General features: G+C 49.1%; 1 protein-coding gene across 3 annotated transcripts in view; it reads right to left on the bottom strand.

The window, feature by feature from the left end:
- Positions 1 to 27,490, bottom strand: part of Abcc1 (ATP binding cassette subfamily C member 1 (ABCC1 blood group)) — a 123,141-nt gene that overhangs the window by 51,629 nt on the left and 44,022 nt on the right. For all 3 annotated transcript variants that reach the window (XM_020181572.2, XM_020181571.2, XM_074060444.1), the window contains 7 exons: positions 20,377 to 20,438; positions 18,551 to 18,682; positions 10,797 to 11,027; positions 10,123 to 10,300; positions 8,467 to 8,628; positions 3,725 to 3,817; positions 1,580 to 1,783 (listed from right to left, as the gene is read on the bottom strand). In XM_020181572.2, the coding sequence (XP_020037161.2) occupies positions 1,580 to 1,783; positions 3,725 to 3,817; positions 8,467 to 8,628; positions 10,123 to 10,300; positions 10,797 to 11,027; positions 18,551 to 18,682; positions 20,377 to 20,438 (1,062 nt within the window). The remainder of the gene's footprint in view (positions 1 to 1,579; positions 1,784 to 3,724; positions 3,818 to 8,466; positions 8,629 to 10,122; positions 10,301 to 10,796; positions 11,028 to 18,550; positions 18,683 to 20,376; positions 20,439 to 27,490) is intronic.

The following is a 27,490-nucleotide window of genomic DNA, read 5'->3' as shown; positions in this document are numbered from 1 at the left end:
CTCCGCCAGCCCTTTTTGTGTTGCGTATTTTCAAGATAGGGTCCCCCAAACCATTTGCCTGGGCTACTCGATCCTCCTGAGTAGTTAGGATTACAGGCGTGAGCCATGGCACATGGCTAAGATTCTGTCTGTCTCATTTAAAAAAACCAAAAACCAGTAAGAAAAGAAAACTTTCTTGGGCTGGGGGTATAGCTCAGTGCTACAAAGTGTGCTTAGCATGTGTTAGGCCCTGGGTTCAATCCCAAGCACCAATCAGTAAAGAACAACAGTTAATAGACACAAAAACAGAAATAAACACAGAAGAGGGAAATGGGAGGGTCATGAGTCACTTATCCTTCCCTCAACAGTGACCACTCGTGCTTCCTGGAGAATTTCCAGAGTCCATCTCTATGTGGTCTGCTTTGCAGCCAGCACTGGAAAATGGTAACATGCAACTATTGCCTTTAAACGTGTCAAGTCTGGCCAGGTAGGGGCAGATAGACTCAAAGACTCCAAGATGGTGCATCACTACAGTCATTCCAGCATGGATCCCAACAGCACAAAACCAACTGAAATGACCAGCAATGGGAGCTGGGTTAAGTCAACCCTGGTACATCCATGTATGGGAAAAGCAGCCTTCACTGCAACAAATGAAACATGTGCAACAAACACCTGGCAGGGTGTGGTGGTACACACCTGTAATTCCAGCACTAGGAAGGCTGAGGCTGGAAGACTGAGAGTTCTAGGGCAGCCTGGGCTATACAGTGAGACCCTGCCTCAAAAAAAAAAAAATCTGAATGCTTGGACCAAGCAGATATGTTAAGTACAAAAATGATATAAAAACTTAAAATAGCTATATGCTTAAATATAATTTTCTGAAAAGATACACAGTACTATCACAGTGGAAGAAAGGCAGAGGTAGAAGTGGGCAATGCACTTTCTCTCTTACATCTTTCTGTATGATCTGATTTTTTAAAACAGACATTATGTATCTATTCAGTAGCTACTATTTACTAGATATACAGGTCTTTTTGGCAGTACTGGGGTTTGAACTCAGGGCCTGGCTCTTGCTAGGCAGGTGCTCTACCACTTAAGTCACTCCTCCAGTCCTACTATGCACTATTTTAGGCAATGTGAAAACAGCAGTCAACAAAAGACAAAGCCCTACCCTCCCCGTGGCCCACAAGTCAGTGACAATTCACAATTTGTGATCAGTTGGCACCACAACCTGAGTCAGCTATGGCCCCAGGTACGTGGTGTAGGTCAGCTAACGTTTTTCTTGCAAGATTTTCCCAATGAGGAAGCAGAGGGCACTGCTTGCGTTCTGCCCTAACGCCTCTCATGCTAACCTCTCACGATCAGCTCCTAACCGGCTGTCCAGAAGCTGCTAAGGGGGCTGGGAGGGCCTGACAACCCTCAAATGAGTGGCTGCCTGGGATGTGGCTCAAGCGGGAGAGCTCCGGCCTGGAAAGCGGGAGGCCCCAACCTGAAACCCCAGTGCCACCCATAACCAGAGTGGTGGCTGAAGCCGTGATCACTGACAAAACAGTTAAAAGAAAACACAAGACAATGTGGCCTAGGAAGACGTGGTTCCACTCACCAGGAACGGTGTGCACACCCAGGTGAAGGTCCCCACGGCAGCCAGGTAGGCAGACTTCTTGAGCACCTTCAGCTCCTCCTGCCTGATGGCCATCACCTTGTCCTTGAATGCCAGCTCCCAGGCGTACAGCTTGAGTACCTTGATCCCGTTGAGAATTTCGTTCATCAGTTTAATCCGATTGTCCTTGCTCTTCATGTGGGCCACCTGCCAGACAAAGACCATCAACAGGGCATCTGGGTTGGAGGGGCGCTGGGATCACATAGTCGCTCAACAATCACCCTGTACTACAAATGTCCTCCCCTCTCCGAAGGTAGAAAGACCAGTCCTGGGGTCCATTGAGCCTGACTCTTGGCCCCAACCCTATGCCAAATCAGTCCTCCATCCCAGACATAAGATAAAACTGGGTCACACCGTGTTCAATTAGCCAGTAGAGAACCGACACAATTCAGAATAGGAGATCGGAGGTAAGAAATGCCCTTCCGGCGTGCAGAGAAGACCTGCAGGGCCCACTCCACTGCAGACACAGGGGGACATGGGGTTGTTTTTCCTCTCCATCTTTTTGCTCCATTTCCAGCCAGTCCATGGTTGTTAAAATACTGAAATGTGTCAGCTGGTACTGACCGGCTGGTATTGGTTCCGAGCAGGGGTGCCAGATTGAAAGCTGTTAAATATTTATAAAACCATCAGGCATTTTCCAAGTGTAGGACAGCTGTCCAAGCATTTCCCGTGTGCTCAGCCATTCCCTGCTCACCAGGACCATTCAGGTCAGTGCTGTGGTCATCCTGGGGCCACCGATGGAGAAAATATGAGCAACCATGACCTGGACCAGCCAGGGAAGCTGTATCGGAGGTGAGTCACTTGGGGAAGGAGGACAACAGGCCACACAGACCCAGGACCCGGCCTACCCCACTGTCTCCATTGTACAAGGCCTCTCATCCCACCAGGGTCATCCCACGAGATCCTTCAGTAGGACCAAGTGCACTCATTTGAAATCCCAGACATGTCCTAAATGCCCAGCCACAGGGCAGCCGAGAGACCAACTCCATCTCTGTGACGATGAGCCATGGACACGGACTAGCCACACAGTCCGAGAGAGTGAATTCAGACCACAGCACAGAAAGACCCTGAGGCATGGAGTCAAACGACAAAACCACGCTGCTGTGGAGGCTCTTTGGGTGAAAATATATACAGAAACAACATCATAGAAGCACAGCGATGGACACCAGACCTAACTATGTAGTTAAGCAGATCTGGATAGAAACACATAGAAAGTTCTAGAAGGGAAGCAAGGCATGGTGACATGCATTGTAATCCCAGCACTCAGGAGACTGAGGAAGAAAGACTTAGTTTGAGGCCAGCCTGGGCTACATAGTGAGACTGTCTCAAAAGAAAAGAGAAGAGGGGAGAGGCGAGGTGGGTAGAGGAGAGGTAAAGAGAGGCGAGGAGAGGAGAGGAGAGGTGAGGGGAGAGGAGAGAAGGGGAGAGGAGGGGAGGAGAGGGGAGGGGAGAAGAGGAAGAGAGGAGGGGAGGGGAGGAGAAGAGGGGAGGGGAGGAGAGGGGAGGAGGCAAGACGAGGAGAGGGGAGGAGGCGAAACGAGGAGAGGGGAGGAGGCGAGACGAGGGGAGGGGAGGGGCTGGCATTGTACATCTATTTTGAGGGATAACCTCCATGGTATTTGAAGGTTTTTATTCACTCTACTGTCACACAGTTAAAAACTTAAAAATATACGAAGTGTCTGTGACAGTAAAACTTAACCCTGTGCATGAAATAAGTGCTCAATGGGAAGTATAGGGTAATTTTTACTCAACTCTTGAAAATACACAAATATCACAAAAGGAACTCATAGGAAAAAAAACTCTCTAGGAAGCTCTTGGAAGCCGTGACTTTGGTCTCTGGCTCTGGAACTCTTGACCTTGGCCACAAATGGCAAACCCTGGACTACCCCAATGCCAGGCCATTCAGGGAAGCAGAGACCCCAAACAGGGCTGGGACATCAGCATTTGTTAAGGCTCCCAGGTGACTCCCATAGGCAGGTGAGGCTAAGAACCTGGGACCTGAGCTGGAGGAACCCGGCTGACCCTGATGGGGAGAGGCCTCAGGCTGGCCCAGTGTGAAGACAGACCCTGCACAGACGTACCCCCTACCTGGTAGGTTTTGGTCTTCATGGCCATCACAGCATTGAAAGGCACCATAAGGATCATCACAGCCACACCAGCCAGGACAGAGGGACCCAGGTTCTAAGAAAAGAGATGACACTTAGTCACTCAGCAAACAGACAGGAACAAGGGCCCTAACACTCTACACGGGTTGTCCACCCGGCTCAGACTCTGTTCAGCAAGTCCAGGGCAGGGGTTCCTTTTACCCAGTGATGGGGTGTTAGTAGTCTGGAGTCTTGGGTCCCCCACAGCTTTGAGAATAAAATATACAAGTCCACATGACACATGGTTTGAAGCCATTAGGCTGGACAAGCTTTGCGAATCAGAACTGCAGAAGTTTAGATAAGTCATAAGGTACTTGGTAGAAAAGGGCTAACCCAGACTTGACTGGGGTTCTGGCTCCAAGGCTGATTGTAAGTCTGGCCCAACACAGGTGCTGGGGGTTTCCACCTCTCACAGGATTGCTAAGAAGGGCTTGGTGCACCATGGCTGTTTGCACAACTGAGATGGCTCTGGAAACAGCCCAGGTGTCCACAACTGATGAATGGATCATGAAATTGTGGTACATACACACAATGGAGCATTACTCAGCCACAAGGAATAACGACATGGGGTTTGAAGGTAACTGGATGCAATTGGAAGCCATTATGCTAAGTGAAGTTAGCCAGGATCAGAAACACAAAAGACGCATGTTTTCTCTCACACGTGGAAGACAGATCCAAAGATAAACATACACACAAAAACAAGCATGATCAGCTCCCCATAAAATCCTGGGCACTGAGACTATCATGCGTCCTTGGTGTGTGGGGGACATCACACACGCGTGAACCTGCCCTGTCGCTGGGGAACAAGCACAGAATGACTGTGCTGGGACAGCGCTCCTGGCCTTAGCTCCAGCCAGTGTCTTTCTCCTTTGCTGAATTTGTAGTAATAAATTATGGCCGGGTTGGGGGTGGGGGATGACTGTATTGAGTCCCCAGACACTTCCTAGTGGAACCTGTGGAATCGTGGAACATTCTAGTGAATCATGGAACCTGGCATGGTCATAGGGACCCCAACACAAGACACCGATGTCATGTATTTCTGCACCATCCAGCAGAGCACGCTATGATCAAATGGGCTGATGGGCTGGCAGCAGAGCAGGACTATTTGCACCAAGGGGACACTTCAGGTTGGGTTTTGCCACCACAGGCGCTAAGAACACATTCAGTGTGCAGGAACCTTCTGACGTACGGAGGTAGCAGGTAAGAGGTTCAGACTTGTTCTCCTTCCCCCGTTTTCAGATAGAAAAACTCAGAGCCAGACACACTGGCTCACACCTGTAGTCCCAGCTACTCCAGAGATGGAGGAAACACTGCCATTCGAGACCAGACTGGGCAAAAACATTCTTGAGACCCCATCTCAACAAATAAAGCTGGGCATGGTGCTTCATACCTATCATCCCAGCTACAAGGGAGGCATAAATAGGAAGGTGAAAGTCCAGGCTGACCCAGACCAGAAAAAAAAAAAAAAAAACCCAGAAATGAGACCTTTAAGAAATAACTAAAATTTTATTTTAAAAAAAGTGGGGGTTGGGGCGTGGCTCAAGTGGTAAAGTACTTGTCTAGTACAAGGCCCTGAGTTCAAATCCCAGAACCACTGAAAGAAAGGGAGAGAGGAAGGAGGGAGAGAGTCAGCCTCAGAAAGGTTAAGCGGTCAGTGTCTAAGGCATCCTTTGACTTCCTTCTGAGTTAGGAAGACACCTTGAGAAGCTGGCCCAGAGAACACTCTGTTAGCTGAAACACACAGCTGGGTACAGCACAGTGTGACATTTTTCCCTTGACCTTTCAGGGAAACAGGAATGTTGGCCCATCACAGTGTTTGCTCTTGAGTTTCTCCCTAGTTCTAGAAAGGTGCTGCTGATGCTTCTGGCCTTCTTGAGACAGGACACCAGTGAAGATCCCTCCCTCCAAGGATGAAGGCAATACCTACCACCAGCCACAGGATTCTGAATCACCTCTGTACCAAGGGACTGCACTGAGGTGCACCAAGCACTGTTCATGTGCAAGGTTCTGTCCCATGAACATCAGCTGCCCTGGTTCACTCAGCTGTCCCAACAGCCCTAGGACGAGGGGAAGCAGCGGCGGCAGGTACAGATGAGGAGACTGAGGCATGGACGTTATCCAAGGCTACAGGGCTAGAAAGGGAAGAGGGGCCTGATTCCACAGCCTACCATGTCAGCCACAATCCTGTTTGTGTTTAGGATGGTTTAAGAGAGAAATCCTAGTTTTAGTCTCTAGCAATGGTTCCCAATTACTGACAAATTGGGTCCCCAACAGATGTGACAATGACTGGGAACACTCCTAGCATCTAGTGAGCAGCGGTCAGGGGTGCCACTAAACATCCCCACCACACAGAATGACCCAGTCCCAAATGTGGACACGGCTAAGACTGGGCACCCCATCTACTATGCGATAAGACACTAAGAAACTTTTGGCCGGGCACTGGTGGCTCACACCTGTATCCTAGCTACTCAGGAGGCAGAGATCAGGAGGATCAAGGTTCAAAGCCAACCTAGGCAAATAGTTTTCGAGACCCTATCTCAAAAATACCCAACACAAAACAGCACTGGCAGAGTGGCTCAAGTGGTAGAGCGTCTGCCTAGCAAGCATAAGGCCCTGAGTTCAAAAGAAAAGAAACTTTCTATTTATTCATTAATTTATTTTTTTGAGACAGGGACTCAGGCCCAGGTTGGCCTTCAACTCCATATCCTCCCGCCTCAGTTTTCCAAATGCTGTGATTACAGGCCACCTGGCAAGCGATTTTCTTAACCAGACCTGAGGCAATTTTCAAAGAAGTGTTCCAAAAATATTTTTACCCATGGGTAGCACTTCCTGGGAAAGTAGACACCCCAAAAACTCTGGCTAAAGAGACTTTTAGTTAGATATTTAAGTTCTGGTGTTCGAGGCTGGGGTGGAGCTCAGTGGTAGAGTGCTTGCTTAGTGTGTGTGAGGCCCTGGGCTCTGTCTCCTGTCTATTGGGTTCCTTCTACGTGAGGCGTGGCTGGGTTGAGCCCACAGGGCTTTGCAAACAACCTCAGGCTGCGTGTCCACAAGTAGCTACCTCGCGACCAGCCAAGGAAGCAGGCGCAAGTAACTATTTTATATCCCTTTGGGTTGTTTTTTTTTTTTGGTGATATCTAGGGGTTGAACTCAGAGCCCTGCACTTGCTAGACAGGTGCTGTACTACTTGAGCCACTCTGCCAGCCCCAAAAAACTCTTTTAGAAGGTAAAATCAGATCAGTTCCTATACTAACATTTCTGGGATTCCAAAAGGGAGGAAGTCCATCTAATTGAGCAGGGGAATTACTTAGTGGAAGTGGCATTAGTCACAGCCTTGGAGGATGGATGGGAGTTCAAGGGAACTGCTAGTGAAGGAAGGCATGTGCAAAGGCCCAGAGGCGGGAAAGAACACGGCACACGTTAATACTAGAAGCCTCTGTGCTTACTACTTTTCACTCAGGAAACGGTCCACACCCTCCTGGAAGGACTCTCTGTCTATCCCATCTCTTCTGCAACAGGACAGGACCTGTGACTCTCAGACTTGCCAATCAGAGACGTCTGGACCACACTGATTGATTCAGAGATGGGAACAGGGATGTGCTAGACCCATCAGAACAGCCCCGGGACTATGGTGAAAGCAGCGGAATGCAGCCTTCTCTTCTCCAGCACTGCTCTGAACCCAAAGCTACGGAAGCCACCTGGGGAAACCCCACTGAGACTGATGCCAACTCAGGAAAACAAGACCAAGAAACAGCAGAGGAGTAGAGACAGAGTCCTTCAAACTGCTAGATCTCCTGGAGCCATCCATGCCTGAAAACAGATCCTGGAATTTTTCAGGTATTAGTATCCTCAAATTTCCATTATTTGCTCACATTAAAAGGGATTTTTTTTTTTTTAATCAGCACTGGGCTTTGAACTCAGGGCCCCATGCTTGCTAGGGAGGTGCTCTTACGGCTTTAGCCACTCCAGCAGCCACACTAAGAAGGATTTCTATGACTTACAAGTGACAGACCCTTCGTCAACATAATGAGGCCTCATGAAAGAGCGTGGCTCACATTTGAGAGATGGTGGGAGAGACGCGGTGCATACACTGTGGGGTGTTTCTTGTATATACTATCAAGAAAAGCAAACACAGCCAGGCGTGGTGATGCATGCCTATAAATTCCAGTCCTCAGGAATCCAGTACCTGGATCTCAAGGTCCAGGCCAGTCTGGGTTAAAAGAGACCTCGTCTCAAAAAATAAACACAAAAGACAAATGCAGCTGAGCCTAGTGGCTCATGCCTGTGATCCCAACTACACAAGAGGTGTGGGTGGGAAGATCACCGTCCCAGGCCAGTCCAGGTAAAAGCAGAAGCCCCTATTTGAAAAAAAAAAAACAACTAAAGCCAAAAGGGCTGGAGGCATGGCTCAAGTAAGTGGTGAAACGCTTGCCTAGCAAGTGTGAGGCCCCTCAGTTGAAACCCCGGCACCTCTTAAAAAGTAATAATAAAAGTAAGAAAAGACAAACGTAAATACGCTGTGCTCACCAAGAGCACATAACCCTGACAACTCAGGGAAGGAATAAAATAACCAGAAATTAACTGATGGGCCAAAAAATACAATGTAAGTGACAGCAAGAAATGTTCCAATCCCACTGCCCACAGGTGGAAACCCCTCCCTGCACACAAGGGGCGGCGCCAAACACACACCAGCCACAGGAGGTAGAGAGCAAGGATGACTTGCAGAGGGGCTGACCAGATCATGTTAATGTACGTGGCCAAGTCCATGAACCTCTGGGCGTCCACAGACATGAGGTTGACAATCTCTCCAACCGTGGATGACTTTCTCGCTGAGTTGGTGATCACCAGGGCCTGTGGGACAAACGAGAGGGAGAAAGGTAAGTGCAGCAGGTGAAGCACCCTGAGCAGGAAGGTGGAGACTCCATGGGTCTTTCTCCCCACACAGCTGGCCCACCCACGTCACCCTGAAGCCCAGGCTCCGATCAACTGCACTCACTGCCTCCCCATCCTGAGCTCTTCCATGTGGAAGGAGCCCCAGGGACCCTTCAAACCCGTACTTTGCACACTTAAATATGCACACACACCATGGCAGTATGTGTGACCTGCAGTTTCTCAACCTGAGATTTTGCATTTTAACAAGCTCCAAGGTCATGCCAAGGCAGCTGGCCCTCGATCCCAACAAAGGATGAAGACTAGGTCAGTCATTCAGCCTTCACATCCCAGCATCGGGGTCTGTGTGATTCTCTGTGTGGCCATCCTGTGTGCTGCAGGACATTCTGCAGCATCCCAGGCCTCTACCTGCCACATGTCCCACCACTCCCTCCCCCCTGCCACCCACCCACCCACACACACACACACACACACACACACACACATACACTTGTCACAACCAAAGATGTCTCTGTACATTGGAGAACCCTGTCCAGGCCACTAGTTTCCAAACATGGCCCACCATCACCTGGGCCCATCAGTGATCTTGATTTTCTGGTCTGGGGTGGAGCCTGGCTGGCCCCAGGCCTCGAGCTCCCCACATGCATCATTCACAGATGGGGATGTGGACCCCCATTAGCTGCCTTCCCCAACCACCTACAAAAGGTCCTCTTCTTAACCCACAGGCCAAGCGGTGTCCTTGCCACTGAGAATCACGAAGGTAGTTTTTTTCCTTTAAATAGGACCCTGGGTTCCATTCTCACAGCAAAACCATAAATTTTTTTATGTGTATGGTATGAGGGATTGAACTCTGGGGCTTGTGCTTGTTAGGCAGGTGCTCACCACTTGAGTCATGACCCCAGTCGATTTGCTTTCAGTCTGTTTTTCATATAGGGTTTTGCACCTTTGCCCTGACTGGCCTCATACCGTGACTCCTGCCTCCGCCTACCACGTAGCTGGAAGCACAGACCTGCAACACCAAGCCTAGCTTGTTTGCTAAAGGGGTCTCAGTAACCTTCTGCCAGGCCTGACCTCGAACTGTAATCCTCCAATAGAGACTGGAGGCATCTAATCCCAAGTAGCTGGGATTACAGGTATAAGCCACCATGCCTGCCTAAAACCAAATTTAATTGGGATGGGTACACCTGTACGCCCCCATGCAAGGACATAGCCTGCCCAGTTCAAACCAAAACTGAGAACAAAGTCAAACAGGACATTAACAGCAGTGTGAGGATCTGAACTTGGATTTCCCCACACTGAGGACCAGAGAGCCAGCTAAGAAACCCAGTTACACATAGGAGACACATGGGCTCCCTGACCTCCCACACCCCAAGCCTTGAGCCCAGCTTTGCTAAGAGGCCATGCATGATGGCAGCCACCTTGGTCCCAGTGGCCAATGCAGCAGGAGGCCCCTACCTTCCGGTACACAGCCCCAATCACAGCGGTCTTGACACGCATGCCGCTGACGAAGCAGATATGGAAGTACTGGTGCAGCACCAGCGTCTGCAGGCAGGCACTGATGAACAGCAGCGCTGTGTAGAAATAGCCCTGCCAGTCAGGCGCCTGTGTGTCGTTCACAAAGTTGATGAGCAACCTGTCAGGGGGCAGAGAGAGACCTAAGTGTGACCCACGTGGCAGGACTGGCATAGTGTGACTTCCTCTGGAGCCAGGCAAGGGACAGGGCTCGAACTCACAGGTGCAAATGCCAGCCCACAGAGGTGATCATGAGGGGGTCCTCTGCCTTGGAATTCTCTCATGGATGGCCTGCCTCACCACTGGCAAGTCACCCACAGGTGACCAAATACACAGCAGAGGGACAGAGGTGGGGGGAAAGAGACTGAGCGTGAGGCCCCGCAGAGATGGAGGAGAGATGGGGAAAGGTGTCCAGCTGCAGGTACTCGAGCTCTGCCTGCATCAGTTTCCCAACACTACCGTCCTCCCCACTTTGGACTTAGTGAGTTTCTGTTACTTGCAACCAAAGCGTCCTTAAGCAAAGCAGGTGAAGTCAGAGATGAGGACCACAAGCCCCTTTCAGAGAGAGGTGCTAGAGGGAGGCACAGAGGAGCCCGGATGCCGGGAAGAGCTCTTACTTCAAGATCTCGGGGCCAGCGAACATCATGAGGTCATGCAGAGCCTTGAAGAAGAAGCTCACGAGGAAGTAGGGCCCGAAGGTCTTGTACAACACCTTGAACAAGGAGGGGGCACGCTCCTTCTGCGGGGCCTTGACAATCAGGGCCTCCGCCTCCTCGTTCACATCCACCTTGGAACCCTCTCTGGGCTTGGCAGGCTCCTTGGCAGAGTACACGACCCTCACAGGCTGCCTGCAACACAAGGTAGGAGAAGAGGCTGTGGGTCCACTGGAGACAGAGCCCACTCTCCGAGGGACAAGGCTAGAGAAAGTCACCCTCAGGAAGGCAGAGACCCAGACCAGTCACCACAGAGAGGTGGCTCAGCACAATGGTTATGAATCCAGGCTCAGGGGCCACAGATTCAGACCCTGGTTTGGCCATTTGCAGCTGGGACTTCCAGGATATCAACTGCTCTAGGCTATCCTTATCTGTAAAATGGGGACAGACGTAGGAACTGCCTCACAGGGTAGTTGTGAAAACTGAGAGAGGTGACATACGTGAAGGGTTTAGAAGGGTGCCAGTCCCACACTGCCCTATAGCTCCAACACCACCCTATCAGACCCCAGCTGGCTGCTCCATAGGAGCTGATGTGCTAGTTCTAAAGCCCACACGGAAACCGAGGGACCCGAACAGCCAAAGCAATCCTGAATAACGCCGTGGGCCTCCCTAATTCCCAATTTCAAAACTTAACTACAAAGCAACAGAGATGAGGAACAGGACAGGCATAGAAACAGGTTCACACACATCAATTCAATACAATTAGAGTCCAGAAATAAAGCCAATGAGTTTTGGCACAGAAGTCAAGACCACTCACCAGGGGATAGGATGATCTTTAAAAAAAAAAAAATGGCACTGGGACCCTAGAATGCAGTGAGACCCTGACCTCACAAAAATCAATCAGAATGTGTCAGACCTGAAACCACGAAATGCTGAGAAGGAGACGGGGTAAATCCTCATGACCTTGAATTTGGTAATAGATTCTTAGGTCTAATATCAACAGCAAAATAAGTAATAAAAGAAAAGAGACTTCAAAATAAGACACTTCCGTGTTTCAAAAGTCACTATCAAAAGAGTGAAATAACCACTAGTAGAATCAGAGATCTTCAAATCAAAAATTAGATAAGTGAAACAAAAAAAAGTAAAAATTAAAGGAAAAAAACAGCACACCCATGTTTATTGTGGCACTATTCACAATAGCCAAGTTATGGAAACAGCCAAGATGCCCCACCACTGACGAATGGATTAAGAAAATGTGGTATCTATACACAATGGAATTTTATGCAGCCATGAAGAAGAACGAAATGTTATCATTCGCTGGTAAATGGATGGAATTGGAGAACATCATTCTGAGTGAGGTTAGCCTGGCCCAAAAGATCAAAAATCGTATGTTCTCCCTCATATGTGGACATTAGATCAAGGGCAAACACAACAAGGGGATTGGACTATGAGCACATGATAAAAGCGAGAGCACACAAGGGAGGGGTGAGGATAGGTAAGACACCTAAAAAACTAGCTAGCATTTGTTGCCCTTAACGCAGAGAAACTAAAGCAGATACCTTAAAAGCAACTGAGGTCAATAGGAGAAGGGGACCAGGAACTCAAGAAAAGGTGAGATCAAAAAGAATTAACCTAGAAGGTAACACCCACGCACAGGAAATCAATGCGAGTCAACTCCCTGTATAGCTATCCTTATCTCAACCAGCAAAAACCCTTGTTCCTTCCTATTATTGCTTATACTCTCTCTACAACAAAATTAGATAAGGGCAAAATAGTTTCTGCTGGGTATTGAGGGGGTGGGGGGAAGAGGGAGGGGGCAGAGTGGGTGGTAAGGGAGGGGGTGGGGGCAGGGGGGAGAAATGACCCAAGCCTTGTATGCACATATAAATAATAAAACAAAAAATTTTAAAAAATAAAATAAATTTTAAAAAAAGGAAAAAAAATAGATAAGGGGCCAGCACCAGTGGCTCACACCTGTAACCCCAGCTACTTGGGAGGTTGAGATTGGAAAGATCTCAGCCCAGCAAAGAGCTGGAGAGACCCCCCTCTCTCCCACTCCCATCTCCAAAGTAACCAGAGCAAAATGGACTGGAGGTGTGGCTCAAGTGATAGAGCACCTGCTTTGCAAGTTCAAACACCTGAGATCAAATCTCAGTCCCACAAAAAAAAAAAAAGATTAAGGGGTTTGAATGTAGAGCAGAAAAGGAACACTTACAATTTCTTAACAAAAAAACAGCCCAATTGTACAAGCAGCAAAAAAAAATCCGAAGAGTATTCTCCAAAGAATGTATACAGCTAGCTGACCAGCACATGACTGCATCCTTAGTCATCAAAGAAAGGCAAATTCCAACCATGGGGAGACACCATCACACCTACCAGGATCAAAGAGTCAAGATAAGAAGTGTTTGCAAGGAAATGGAACAATCAGAGCTTCCACATCGCTGGTGTGAACGGAACATGACGTCATCCGTTTGCAAACAGTTGCTCAGTTCCATAAAAACTTAAACCCAGAGCTCCCCTATGACCCAGCAATCCTGCTCCGAGGAACGTGCCCAAGAGACATGAAGACAAGTGACTACCTACAACTTTATAAATGGATGTTTATGGCACTAACATTCACAACGGTCAAAAGGACAAACACGACGCAAATGAGTGAAAGCTATAAGCTACATGAGACTGAGGACACTGCACTGAAATGGAGTGTAGTTAAGGTTGCACAACTCTGAGAGTATGCAAAAAAAAAATCACTGAATCTCACATTAAATGGGTGAATTGTGTGAGCATGAATTCTATCCCAATAAAGCTATTATGAAGTAAAAAACAAAAAGTACAGACAGTCCCTCAATTACAATGTTTTAATTTAGGATTGTTCAATGTTACAATGTTGCGAAAGCCACAATCATTCTGTAGAAAACCAATCAGATTTTGGATTCTGATCTTTCCCAGAGCTAGCAATGTGAATATAGTTCTGTCCCACAATGTGGGGCGGGGGCAGCAAGCCACAGCTACCAGTCAGCTACGGGATCACAAGAGGGCACTCCCAACATCCTACAGCACTCAGTGTGGCTAAGCTATGGCACTGAGTAGGTGAGGCATATTTGATGTGTTTTCGACTTAAGATATTTCCTACTTATGATGGGTTTGTTGAGGTATAAGCCCATCATAACTTGAGGAGCATCTGTAATACGTAATTGAGGTATTTCCTAAACAGGGCCGAATGGTCACTAGTATAGAACATTAGTTGGTATTGTATGTCAGGGGTAGAGGAAACATCAAACATTCCACAGTTCAACCCATTTGCTTCTCGGGTAGAATCTTGAGATTCAGAGAGTTTATACAGCTTGGATAAATCTCAGAGACTTCAAAAATGGGTACCAGGGCCAACTCTGTTGCCGCTCCCCAAACTTCATGGCAGCCAGCCTCAAAGATGGCTCTTGGCTCCTAGTATTTGTGCCCCAGGGAGTCCTGTCCACTCAGAGCCAGGCACTATAGGAATGATGGAGTACAACTTCAAGACGAGGTTATGGGAGACCCCATGGCTTCCATCTTGCCTTTCTTCATCATTCACACTGGACAAGGCCAACTGCCATGTCCTGAGGACACTCAGTCAGCCCCAGAGGACCCCCCTCCTACCAAGGAGACCTCAAGTAGAGCCAGCAATAACTTGCTAATCCCATGCAACCTGGAAGGAGCTCCTGCACCCCTCTAGACAGCTGGAGCCTAGCCGAAAACATGACGGCAGCCATGAGAGATGCTTGGTCAAAAGAACCGCCCAGCTGAGCCCTTCTCTGAGCCCTGGCCCAGAGAGCATGGTGGCAGAGGGTGAATGCACATTAATTACTATTTTAAGTTGCTACACTTTGGGGTCATTTGTTACACAGCAGTAGACACTGATACACACCCTAGCTCTCCTCTCCCAAAAATGCAATGAAAGCACATCCTCCTAGGATCAAATGACCTCCTGGTTCTGGAAGTCAGAAAGCTGAAGTGGGTCCACGGAGCTGGGGCTCTGGAGGGCTATCACATCCCTACCCTTTCCTGCTTCTAGAAGCTGGTGAACTTCCTGGTTCATGACCCCCTCCTTCCTTCCTCCATCCTTGAAGCCAGCAGTGTGCAGCTCTGCTCTCTGGTTTCGCCTCCCTCTTATAAAGAAGCATGTGATCTGTGATTGCACCAGGTCTGCATAGGTGATCTGGAATATTCTCCCAGCTCGAGACTCTTAACCTAGTCAAAGCTACAAACCTTTCACCATGTCAGATAACATCATCCCCAGCTGTGGGAAGCAGGAGGCGGACATCTGGAAGGAGGACAGTCATTCTTCTGCTGACCACAGAGGAGTGTTTCTGGGTTTTGCAATGTCATTGTCACCCCGAGGCCTTTCCCTGTTCACTGCACTCACTTCCCCTGAAGATGGTCTCCTAAGCAGGATGTGTAACAGGATTTCTTTTTAACCACACAGGCCTACTTGGGCAGGAGGAAGGAGCAGCCTGAACCATTGCCTGAGCAATGTGTGGGCCACCTGGGTCACCTTCAGCCTGGGCAGGCAGAGAGGAGAGCAGCCCTGGCCTCAGTGGAGGGAGTCAAGTGCAGTGTGAAGCGCCAGCCAGAACTGAGTCAGGAAGGGAAAATGCCCAGCAAACAAGAGGCCTCGAGGGAAGGAAGGAGCTCCTGGGGGTGAAGAAGCCACAGGGCCTCCAAACAGTGCAGCTGGGAGGGGACAGGAAAGGTAACAGGAAGGCCTGAGTCAGGAGAAAACTGCCCAGAACAGAGGGAGGACAGACAGGGGCCCAAAACTGGGGACTTGAGATAACAAGGGACTTGATGACCCAACTCAAATTTCAACACGGGCAAGGGTGGCAATCAGCCACTGACCCTGCCTAAATGCTTTCTCAGGATCGGAGCCACAATTCAGGAGCTGCTGCACAGAAACAATTCAGCAAATGTTAACTTCGTATACTATGTGAGCAGTGCCATCACGGGGGCTGCCTGGAAGAGGCAACATTTAAGTCAAGACCTGAAGGATGAGGGAACAGATCCAGCTGGTGAGGGAAAGGGTGCTCCAGATACAGGAAACAGGAAGAGCAAAGCCTGGAGCTGAGAGTTCTGAAAAGAGGTGAGGCACCCCCCCTCCCCCAGCCAATAAGACCCTTGGGGTGGGCAGAGTGGGGCTGAGGTGCAGGTAGGCAGAAGTGGCTTGTTAAATAATAATGACAGGAGGTCATTGTTTGGGACTAAGCTCTTGCACTAGGCCCCAACAGACCAGGCTGAAAATCAGAATAGAGTCACTCACACCAGTTCCACGTCAATAAACTGAAACAGAGCAATCTGTCTGATCTTCCAAAATATCTGGATTAGAGAGTAAACAGCCAAGCTTCTGGACTGGCAAGCTTAATTAGCAAATGAAATTCCTTCCACCTTAATCCTTACACAGAACGGTAACCTGACGTGACCTCGAGCTAACCAGTTACTTTTCTATGGTTCCGTCTCCATCTTCCCACCCCTGCCTTACAAGAAAGTCACTTTGATATGAACACGTTCTAGTCTTTTTGTTTCACTCTTTTATTATTATTATTTTTATTTTTGGTGGTACTGGGAGGTTTGGGTTCGGGGCCTTGTACTTGCTAGGCAGGCACTCTACTGTCTGAGCCACACCTCCAGCCCTTTGTTGCTTTAGTTATTCTGGAACCATGCTCCTCCTATCTCTGCCTCTCAAGTAGCTGGGATTACAGGTATGTGTCATCACTCCCGGTCTTGTTTCTTCTCTCTTCGGTCTTTTCCTGTCTACCAACTCAGTTCAACCAAATTCAATTTTATCCTTTGATCAGCCTGAACCACGGCAACACAAGGTGCTCTTGGTGGGTTTGGCTGTCATTTATAAAATGAGATTTGGAGACTTAAGACGGTCTCAGTATCACACAATTTTGAATTTCCTGGATGTCCGCTGTCTGGATGCACGGTGATTAACACATCGTGCTGGGTGGATTCCAGTTGGGGATGTCACAAACAAAGCAGTTCCAAGTTTCTACAAGCCTGCCAAGAGCCTAAGTTTCCAGTTCTCTCAGATATCTGCCCGGGAGTGCAATGACAGGAGGTATGGTAACTATGTTCAACCTTAAAAAACAAAAACAAAAACGCACCACCACATTTTGCCATAGCTACCTGAACACATCACACTCATGCCTGCAGGATCCAAGATCCAACGTGGCTGTACACTACAGCAGCCATAGGCTGCAGAGAACAGAAGCCATTGATTAATTCAAGAGACTTAGGTGCAAGAGATCATGGCAAAAAATTCTGACCCAAGAGAACTCATGTCCTCTCTACCCCTCACACCCATAGGGCGTACAGGTGCCAGACCTGGCTCAGGTCTCTGGAAAAAAAAAGTGTCCCTCCCTAAGCTGAGTGTCCCTAAAGGACAAGGTACTAATGGAGCCGATTCCGAGTGGTCCACTTTTGAGTCCAAGAGCCAATTCTCAACGTTCTTCTTGGCAAGATGGAGGCATCCTGCCCAGGGCTGTGCCCAGGTAAACAAACACAATGTCCCCAACTAAAACCTGCCCTGGCTTAGGAGATGACATTTACCTCACACGCTTCTCAAAAACCCTGAGTAGAAAACAGAGGCTGGGAGGAAGGTGGGAAGAGACTTTAAGGCCTGTCTTTGAAGCCCTTCCCCTGGCCTCCTGCCTCCGCTCTGCTCTGCTCTCTGCTATGTGGCTATTATAAAACAGAACTCATGTCACACCACTGCCTTGCACAAATCTGCCTCTGTCTACTCACTGTCCCTGTCATTAAACCTTAACTCTCTAGCCCAGCCTATAAGAGCCCTGCAAACACTTCTCCCACCTTCATCCTCCCTCCCCACCCCACTCACTCCACGCAAGCCACACTGGCTGTCTTGCTGCTCCGTGAGCACCTCAGGGCCTTTGCACTGCTTCTTTCCTCTATGGAAACCCTTTCCCCCACCCCCCATCAGTCTTTCTTTGAATGTCACCTTCTCAGATACGCCATTCTGAGAACTGTATCTAAAACAGCTCCCAGGTCACCCTCACCCCACTTCTTCCTTGTAATAGCATCCTAACGTTACAGTGGTCTAAGCCTTCTCTTCATTTGACTCCCAATGCCCCATCTCTCAAATCAAGGTGCCACTGACACCAAACCATGCGAGGAGCTGGTCTGCTTTGTCCCAGTGCCTGACCCCAGGGCCTCAGCAGGACCAGCACTTTATAAAAGCAGCTGTCTGTGGCACCTGCTGAGAGAGTCTGTTAAGGGCCTGACCTTAACAGAAACAAGAAAGTCAGACTTTCTTGCTGGAAATTCCATCCTGTTTCCAAGTGGTCAGCTTGAGATGTTGAACAAAAACACTCAAAACAGCAGGAACATTCCAGATGCCAGATGCTCGCAGACAGGCGAAGATACATGAAACTAACTCAGGAAGGGAGGGAGAGCCCCACGGCCCGGGTCACGGCAACAGAACCAACCACGTTTCTCTTTTCTTCTCTACCAAAATTTCCCTGGCCAGGTGTGAGATTCCATTCCATCTGGCAGATGAGGAAACTGCAGCCAGGGGAAGGGAAGCAATTTTCCCAGAACCAGGAAGCTTGTAAGAGATGGCACTATCAGAGCACAGACCAGATTCAGGCCACTGCAGCAGGAGGGAGGTACCTGGGTCATCCAGGAGAGTGTCAGGCCTCCCTTGGAGTGCAGGAAAATTCACTTACTTCCGAGACTTGGCACACTCCTTCTTCCAGTTCTTCACCAACACCGGCACCACTTGTTCTGAAGTGTCCTCCTTGTTCAGCGACCAGAGGTCACTGGCCTCCAGGGGCTGGCGGTAGCCCCGGATCATCAACCTGGGGCCAAAACACAACAGGAAGACAGTGAGTTGTTGAAGGAGAAAGAAGCCACTGAGGACGCTGGAGCTCTCTCCACATGCCTGCTGGCACTGGTCTGCCCTCCCTCAAGTGAAGACTGGAACATAAATGGACTATTTCTGTTAGGTGATCCGGGAAAGATGGCTCTCATCTTTATAGAGCGCCACACAGAATGTTCAGGAGGGAACTACCAGAATGGCTCTGATTTCTCCTTAAATCTTAAATTAAAAAGGCTAAGGTGATCAGGCATGGTGGCCCTCGCCTGTAGTCCTAACTGCTCAAGAGGCAGAGGTAGGAGGATCAAGGACCTAGGCAAAGTCAGCACGAGACCTTATCTGAAAAACAAAGGCAAATACGGCTGGAGGTGCGGCTCAAGTGGTACAGTGGCTGCCTAGCAAGCATGAGGCCCTGAATTCAAACCCTAGTGCCACAAAAAAAAAAGAATCACAAATGCCATTAATATGGATGCAATAAATTGCAGTCCATAACAGAATTACATCAATTGTCCCAATGATGACCTTTAACTTGAAAAAAATATTAAGGGCCAGATGCACTGGCTCACACCTGTAATCCCAGCTACTGAGGAGGTGGAGAACAGGAACACAGTGGTTTGAGGCCAACCCAGGCAAGACTATCTCAACCAGTAGTTGGGGTGGTGGCATGCACCTGCCGTCCCAGTTATATGGGAAGTGGAAATAGCAGAATCGTGGTCCAGGCCAGCCCCAGCATAAACGTGAGAACCTATCTTCAAATAATTGAAGCAAAAAGGTGTTTGGGGCTGGCTTAAGTGGTAGAGTGTCTACCTAGCAAGCATAAGGTCCTAGTTCAAACTAATAATAATATTAAAATATTTAATTAAGAAAAGATGTTCGCACCAAGTTTATAAAGACAAGATACTTATTAAGGGAGAAAAATGGATCCAAACAGTCCCCAGTAAGACACTGACAATGGAAGAAAAAGACGTGCTAAAAACACACAGGAATGAGGGAAGCCCATCTGGGAATTTTCTTGTTGATCTATGCGTATTTCTACAGTGTTTCCTCTGACGCGCATGTATGAGTTTTCTATTGGGCACAGGAACAATGGCAACAATGTCAAAGTTGGTCCTCTGTGTCTGTGGGTTCCACATCCACAGATTCAACTGACCGTGGACCGAAAATAGGGGGGAAAAAAAAGCCCTGCACAGTGCAATGTTTTTCTCGTCATGGTTCCTGAAGCAGCAGGGTGTGGTGACTGCTTAGACCACGTTCACAATGCTTTGGGCATCACAGGTCACCTAGAGATGGTTTAAGGGACACAGGAGAATGTGACGGGGTTATATGCAAATACCATGCCACTTTGTATAAGAGACTTGAACACAGGGCGACTGCGGTGTCTGTGGTCCTTGGATACAGTGGGACATCATTAAGCTTAATATAAAAAATAACCTTCAATCCCAAGAGCAGGGTAGCCCAGGCCAAGTTTTCCACAGAGGCCAAAGTGGCTCATGGTTTATTTGTTACATGAACTTGGAGGACAGAGTCAGTGGCCTGAGATCGTGCCCAGGGCAGGAGGACTCAGGACACAACTCTGCAGGTGAGTGATGGAGGGGGTCATGGGGGACCAGCCACACACAGGTGCCTGTGCATTCACTTGTTCCCACCCTCGCCCCAGGCCTGGGGGCCCAGCCTTACCCTGTGATCCACCAGAAGGTGATCCTGGAAAGGAATGAGGCACCGGACTCCGGGCAAGGATTCTAGCAGAGAAAGTGGGATGAAAACTTAGACTCTTCACCTATGCAGAGCAGGAGGACAGCAGCCAGTTGACCTCCTGCAGAGGACTGGCACGTCTCATGGGCTCCTCTGCATCCCCACAAACCCTGCTTGAGCCCAGCAGGAGCAGCCTCGAGGCTCTCCGAGTCACCCACAAGTGTCTCCTGAGCCCCTTCGGTGTGCAAGACACTACAATGCACTTCAGCCCCGCCTAGTCTTATTTCCCACAACAACCCAGTGAGCTGCTGTTACCATCGTCCCCCATCACTCACCCCTTCAACAAGTACTCGCCGAGTACCTACAACATGCTTGCCATTCTATGACGTACTACAGACCTACCTTTTCCTACATCCCTACAACAACCCTGTGAGCTGGTGCCACCACTGTCCCCAGGTCACTCACTCATTCATTGAACACTACTCTGTGCCGACACTCTACAAAGAACCACATACTAGTGTGATTTTAGATCCTTCCAGAACCCCATGAACATGGTAGGACTGTTATCTCCACTTCATTTACTCATTCATCAAGCCAGCAAGTACTTCCTGAGAAGATGTGTGTGCCAAGAAGCGCGTACACCAATTGGAATGGGGGGGGGGTCTACAGTGATAATACTGCTAGCAGTACCTGCCAACCTACTCTCCTAGCTAGCACTGGTCCAGGTGTTTCACACAAATTTTCCCTCGTCTCATCTCCACCATCTACCTCCAAGACAGGTAAAAATGTCACCTCCACTCTGTAGTTACGGGAATGGAGCAACAGAGGTGAAAGGACTGCCCAAAGTTGCCCAGCAAAAAGTGGTGCCCAGATGTGCACCCCAAATCATCAGGTTTCAGAGAGAGATGGTAACCAAGGGATCCCACAAATAAAGACAAAACTGTAACTGTGATGGGGGCGCCTAAAAGATAGGTCAATGAGACCAAGTAAGGGTCTAACGGTCACAGAAGGCCTTCTTAAGGAAGGTGGTCAAGTAAGGCTAGAGCAAGAGAGAGTAACTAAGGAAAAAGGAAAGCCACGGCATTTCTAGCAGACAGCAGTGTGCATGCAAAGGCCCTGGGGTACTTGGGAGCATAGCCGACTCAGGGACCAAGAGGGAGCCTAACAGGCCTACAATGGAGGGCTGGGGACAGAGCTCACATGTACAGTGCTTGCCTAGCATGTGCAAGGTTTCCATTCCCAACACCAAAAAAAAAAAAAAGTCTACAACTGACGCTGCACTGTACACTGAACATCACATCTTAAGGGTAATGGAGTCACTAACACACACTCCAAAGTGGCTAACCCCTTGCCCAGAAGCACAAAGTTGAGCCTGAGCAAAGAAAGAGACATGAGCACAGAGGCTCCCGGATTCCCAAGGCCAGCTCTCAATGCATTCACACCAGATCTAAACTCCGACGCACAGGCTGCCGGGGAGGGAAGGGAAGGGGTTCCCTGCACCGGGGAGGGAGGAGAGGGGGTCCCTCACCGATGGGACCTTCAGCCCAGGATGGTGCTCAGTGTTCCAGCACTTTGCAGACATGAGGCAGATAAGACAGCAGACTCTAATCAAACGGATTTCCACCAGGCTTTTGCCTGTTTGTTTGTTTGTTTTTGCTGGCGGGGGGGCGGGGGGACACACCAGGGTTTGAACTCAAGGCATCATGCCTGCCAGGCAAGTGGTGAGCCCTTCGAGCCTGGCCCAGCCCACAACATCGGTTTTCTACCCCAGAGATTCAGATTAAGCCGGCTGGGCACAGAATCAGAGCAGCAAAAACTTTTTCTGCTTTGAACTTTCAAATTCTTCTTGGCAAAGTCACTGGGCAAGAAAATGTAAAAGATAAGCCTAGCACATCTTGTCACACCTGCAGCAAAGAGATGAGATGGCAGAACTGGCTAAAGGTCCCAGAAATCACCAAAAGTAGCTCCCTTGGCCAAGAAGGGACAACAAATACTATGATGTGCCAAAACATACCACCTCTGTTTATAGACACAAATCCATACTGATAACGGAAAAACCAAACACCCAGACATCCTGGTGTTACAGATGAGAAGCAGCTCAAAAAGCAAGGATTTTTTCCTACTTTCCCCAAATGGACCCGCCAGGGGCAGCCAGAGGAGGGAGGAGGGAAAGTGCCTATTCACAGAGGAAGTCCAGCTAATGAGTGAAGGAGGGCCAGAATGTCACCTAATGACACAGTGAGCCACTGTGCCACCACACGATGGCTTACTGCAGCGTGTGATATTAACGAACTATGATTAACGCCTTTTTGGGGACAGTTCATTCTTTTTATCTTTCGGATACTGTCACTGGATAAAGCTGCCGGGAGGAGACACAGAAACTATTTTTGCTGGGCTTGGTGGTACACTCCTGGAATCCCAGGACTTGGGAGTTTGAGGCAGGAGGATCATGAGTTCAAGGCCAGCCTAAGCTATGCAGAGTCAAAAATAAAGAAACTACTGTCTTTGCAAGTTTTTCATGAACCAAGCTATTTCAAAATTAAAGTTATTAAAAATAAGAAACAATGTGAACCCTACAGCAACGTATACTCCTCACACCCTGCTCCCCACCCACCAAGCCCAGCCCAACCTGGTCAGGACACATGGGACAGGACCCTGGCCCATGCATACTTTTGGAAGCAAAGTCTGCCCTGCAGGTCGACGGACCCATGGTCCAGACACACCTAAGGCAGGCTAAGTTCTGACTATGGAGTCAGAAGGGTCTGGGTTCAAATTGGAGCTCTGTTATTTTTCTAGCTGAAGGACCCAAGGGACAAGTCCCTACTTCTCAAAGCCTCCGTGTTCGCAGCTGGAAAACGGGCGTCATTAGTCCCTTGGCTCCGCCTGCTTCACAGGAGCACCAGATGAAGGCTACAAGTCATGCTGTAAGCTGGAATTTTTCCAACCAAAGACAGAAGCATCACTGGTGGAGGAGGAGGTATTTGCTTTGTGGGTGGGGTGCAGAACATTTCACTGTGGCCTAGTTTCGATTCCTGCCCACTCCCAAGGTCAGTGGGTGGGTTATCAGGGTATCCACTACAATGTACTCGGAATGAAGCCCCCGTCCTGCCCACAGGAAAGGCCTAAGGTGCTAGCTGGCTGGGAAGGGCGGTGGTAGTGCCCAGCTGGCCATGACTCATTTACTTCTTGGGCAATTATTCAAGGAGGACCTGCTTCCTATGCCAGGATGAAGGCTAAGTGTTGGGGACAGGGCTGTAAAGGACATGGCAGGTCCCCTGTCCCCACCCAGTAGCAAGCAAACTACAATACAAGTAACTCTAAACAGTGAGAATTGCAAAAAGGGGAAAACCAGGGACTAAAGAGAGAAGGACCTGTAAGCCCTCAGGTAGTGATAGGAGAATCAAGGTTTGAGGCCAGTCTGGCCTATCAAGACCCCATCTCAAAAATAAGCCGCCAACTGGAAGTGTGGCCCAAGTGATAGAGTGCCTTGCATTTTGCAACCACAAAGTCCTAAGTTCAAACCCCGTCCCCCCAAAAAAATAAAATAAAATAAAATAAAGAAATAAGCTAGGGTTAGCAGTACACCATCTATAATCCTGGCTACTCAGGAGGCAGAGGTGGGAGGATCAAGGTCCAAGGCCAAAAGTACAAGACCCCAACTAAAAGTGAATGCGCTGGGGAGGTGGCAGAACGCTTGCTCGTCTAGCAAGTACTGAGAAGGGGGCGGGGGGAGGAGGAGATGAGGCCAGGGTGGGGAAGGGCTTCTGCGGGAAGCAGTTGCTAGCACAGTGGGAGGGGCAGTCTGAATCTCAGCTGTGACATTTGCTGGCCATGGGACCTTGAGCAAGTTCCTTAGAGATGAAGATTAAATGATTTGCGGTGAAACAAGCTAAGTACTTAAAATAGGGCCTTCCCCAGAGCCAAAGCCCAAGAGATGGTACTAGTGGTACCATAGAGGTATCAATAATCCTAAAAAGCCATAACAACAGTTTTAGCATATGGCAAAACATCAAACTGTATACCTTAAATATATACAACTTTAACTGCCAATGTACATCAAAAAAAAGCTGGAGAGAAAACAAAAACACTTGAAGCCTTCCTTTTCTTGCAGACCCAGGATGTAGCAAGCTCTGCACTAGACGCTTTATACAGCGGGGTGGCAAACTGCAGCCCACAGGCTGGCTGTTTGTAAATAAAGTTTTATTGGAACACAGCCATGTACATTCACTGACACATGCTCTAGTAAGGCAGAGCCAAGGACTGCAGAGCCCAGGTGCACTGCAAAGGCTGAAGTATTTACTGGTTGGCCCTTTATAGACAGATCTGGCTGACCTCTGCTGACATCAGACCTCACAGCACCCCAGGTCACAATGATCATTAAGGGATGAAACCAGGCCTCCGACAACAGTCTTCTGCTCCAAAGTCAGCTCTGACCTCAACAAGAAGGGATGGCTGGTGGGTGCTGAAATGCAGCCCACATCCAGTTCAACAAGACCCCAAGTCTTGCAGGGACTGGCTTCACTCCCCAAATTGAGTCCTCAGGCTTTCAGGCTATAAGCCCTGCTTTAAGGTTCTGTTTTTAGTTATGCTTTGTTTGTTTGTTTTGGTTTTGGGGTTTTTTTGGTTTGGTTTGTTTTGCTTCCATTCTTGTGTTACTGCAGTTTGAATTCAGGCCTTCACTTGAGTCATGCCCCTAGCCTTTTTTACTTTATTTTTCAGGTAGGGTCTCACACTTTTGCCTGTGGCCAAAGGTATGACCACACCTACCTTTGCCTTCCTAAGTACCTGATATTACAGGCATGTACCACCATGCCCCGCCCTAGGGTTGTGTTACTGATGGATTGTTTCAATTCTCATCCATATCCTCCAAGAGCTTCATCTAATCCTTCTTCCAGGCTTCTTCCTTCCTCTGGATCCAAACGAGGATTTTCAGATTATCTAAAGTTACAAGAACCAGCCCAGAAGGAAATCTATCAGCTTGGGCGCTGGTTTCTGGGAGCCTCTATATCCATGCCAGTCCTTCTTCAATACAAAGACAACTAGACTTGTGCAGCAGCCAGGGAAAGACAAGAAAAATGTATCAGTGGATGAGGGTCCAGGTGACATTCCACTCAGTGGAACCCAGAGGTGACATCCTGAAGGGATTCACCAAGTGCAAACTAAAGACAGCTGGGAGATTCCCAGCCTTGGAGGCTGAAATGCAGTGACTTCTGCCCTGGATAGAATGTGGGAGGCTTATTAATTGGTCCCTTGGTCTTTTGGAAATGAAAATAACTCAGACAAGGTCTGGCTGGAGGCGGACACAGACAGGCCCATTTCTTAGCGTCTACACATGTGGCCATCTGTGTTCGGCACCGGGTGATCTGGCCGGAAACCCTGTGGTTAAAACCAATTTGATCAGGCAGCCCCAGGCACAACTGTCTGAGACTGGCTCTCTGATCATGAATGACCTGCCCTGGCCTGCCCTGGGTCTTCAGAAGTCCAGCCTGATTCTCTGGGTAACTCCACCCCTGTCCCCTAAACTTTCTGACTTTGACTCTGCTTTTCGTTTTAATTTAATTTTCTTCAGGCTACTCCCATAATGCACTGCCTAAATGTCCACTGGGGTGGGGGTTGGGGGTGGGAGGTGTGGTGCGTGAAGCAGCCACTTAGGCTAACACAGTGGTTCTCCAACATGGTCCCACCACACACAGCACCCAAGTACTCCTCAGAAACCAAACACGCCACCCAGACCCATGACATCACACACTGTGGGGGGAGGGGCAGGAACCTGCACTTTGATTGTGCTCACCTGATGCCAATTCACACCCTGTGAGAACCCAGACAGGGAAGCTCCTGGCACCTGCCTACTCTGACCCTCTGTGTCCTCATCGGTAAGAAGGGGAGACAGATCACCTGACCTGGCTGGGTCACTGCAAGGATTAAGTAAGTTAACATACGAGTACAGCACTGCTCAGCAATCCTCCTTATTGCCCTGCAATACGAGGTTTCCAGGTACAATGCAAACACTGGTCATTTGTTTGCGCTTCTGTGTACCAGTTGTGCAAATTGCCTCCCTGCCCTGACCTCCATGTCCTCTGCTGCAGCGCACACCTGGATCCTTTTCCTGGGCAATTAACTTGTCCATTTTCTTTTCCTGGTTGCTGACCCCATAGTGTACAAAGACTCAGTGTCCTGGTGCAGCCTTCCTCTCTGCCTATCTGGCTCTGTGAGTGTCACCAACATCTCAGTGTTAATCCTTCAGGGGCTCCTACCACAATCAGGTTAAAATTTCAGGTCTACCTCAGGACACTCTGGCTCCTCCCACTGTATCCTGACCCCTGCAAGCAGCCACGCAGGATTCCATGCAACTCCCCCAGACACGCCCTGGTTCCATCTCACCACTGGACCTTTGCACATGCTGGGTCCTCTCCCAGAAAAGCCTCCGTTCCAGTTTCCAGATTGCTAGCCTGCAGAGGCCTCTCATTCCTTTGACTCTGATGTCCCTCCCTCCTGCGAGGCTGGTCCTGTGGTCCCAGGCTAAGCTGATGTTCACTCTTCTGGCCCCTCCCCACCTTGGAGTCCTCCACTGTCCATCCTGAAAGGGTCACTTTATGAGCCTGCTTCCCCACTGGCATCACTCCTGGAGGCCAAGGTTGACTCATTTCTAGCCAGCTCAGCCCTGCACAACAATGAGGTCCTGAATGCCAGAAAGAATGAAGAAGGAAGGGAAAAAAGATGGAGTTTGTAAGGCTCTAATCATAGTCCAAGGTCAGGCTTCTGGGGTGGGGGGAGGGAGAGATTGACCAGGAAGGAAAGGAACTCTCTGGGGTTCTAGTTTCTGTATCTTGACAGGGATGAAGCCATTCACTTATCAAAACTCATCAAGTTGGGGGTGGTGGCTCACACCTGTAATCCCAGTTACTCAGGAGGCAGAGACAGGAGAATTGAGGGGCAAGACCAGCCCAGGCAAAAAGGTAAAGAGCCCTCATCTCAACAAACAAGCAAGGAGTGGTGGTTCACACCTGTACTCTCAGCTACTCAGGAGGCAGAAGTGGCAGGATCTCAGACTGAAGCCAGCCCTGGCAATGTTAGCCAAGACTCTATCTGAAAAACAAAC

Source organism: Castor canadensis, chromosome 17 (genome assembly GCF_047511655.1).
Source record: "Castor canadensis chromosome 17, mCasCan1.hap1v2, whole genome shotgun sequence".
Lineage (NCBI taxonomy): Eukaryota > Metazoa > Chordata > Mammalia > Rodentia > Castoridae > Castor > Castor canadensis.
Note: the sequence above shows the minus strand (reverse complement) of the source record. Positions and strands in the feature narration are given on the sequence as shown.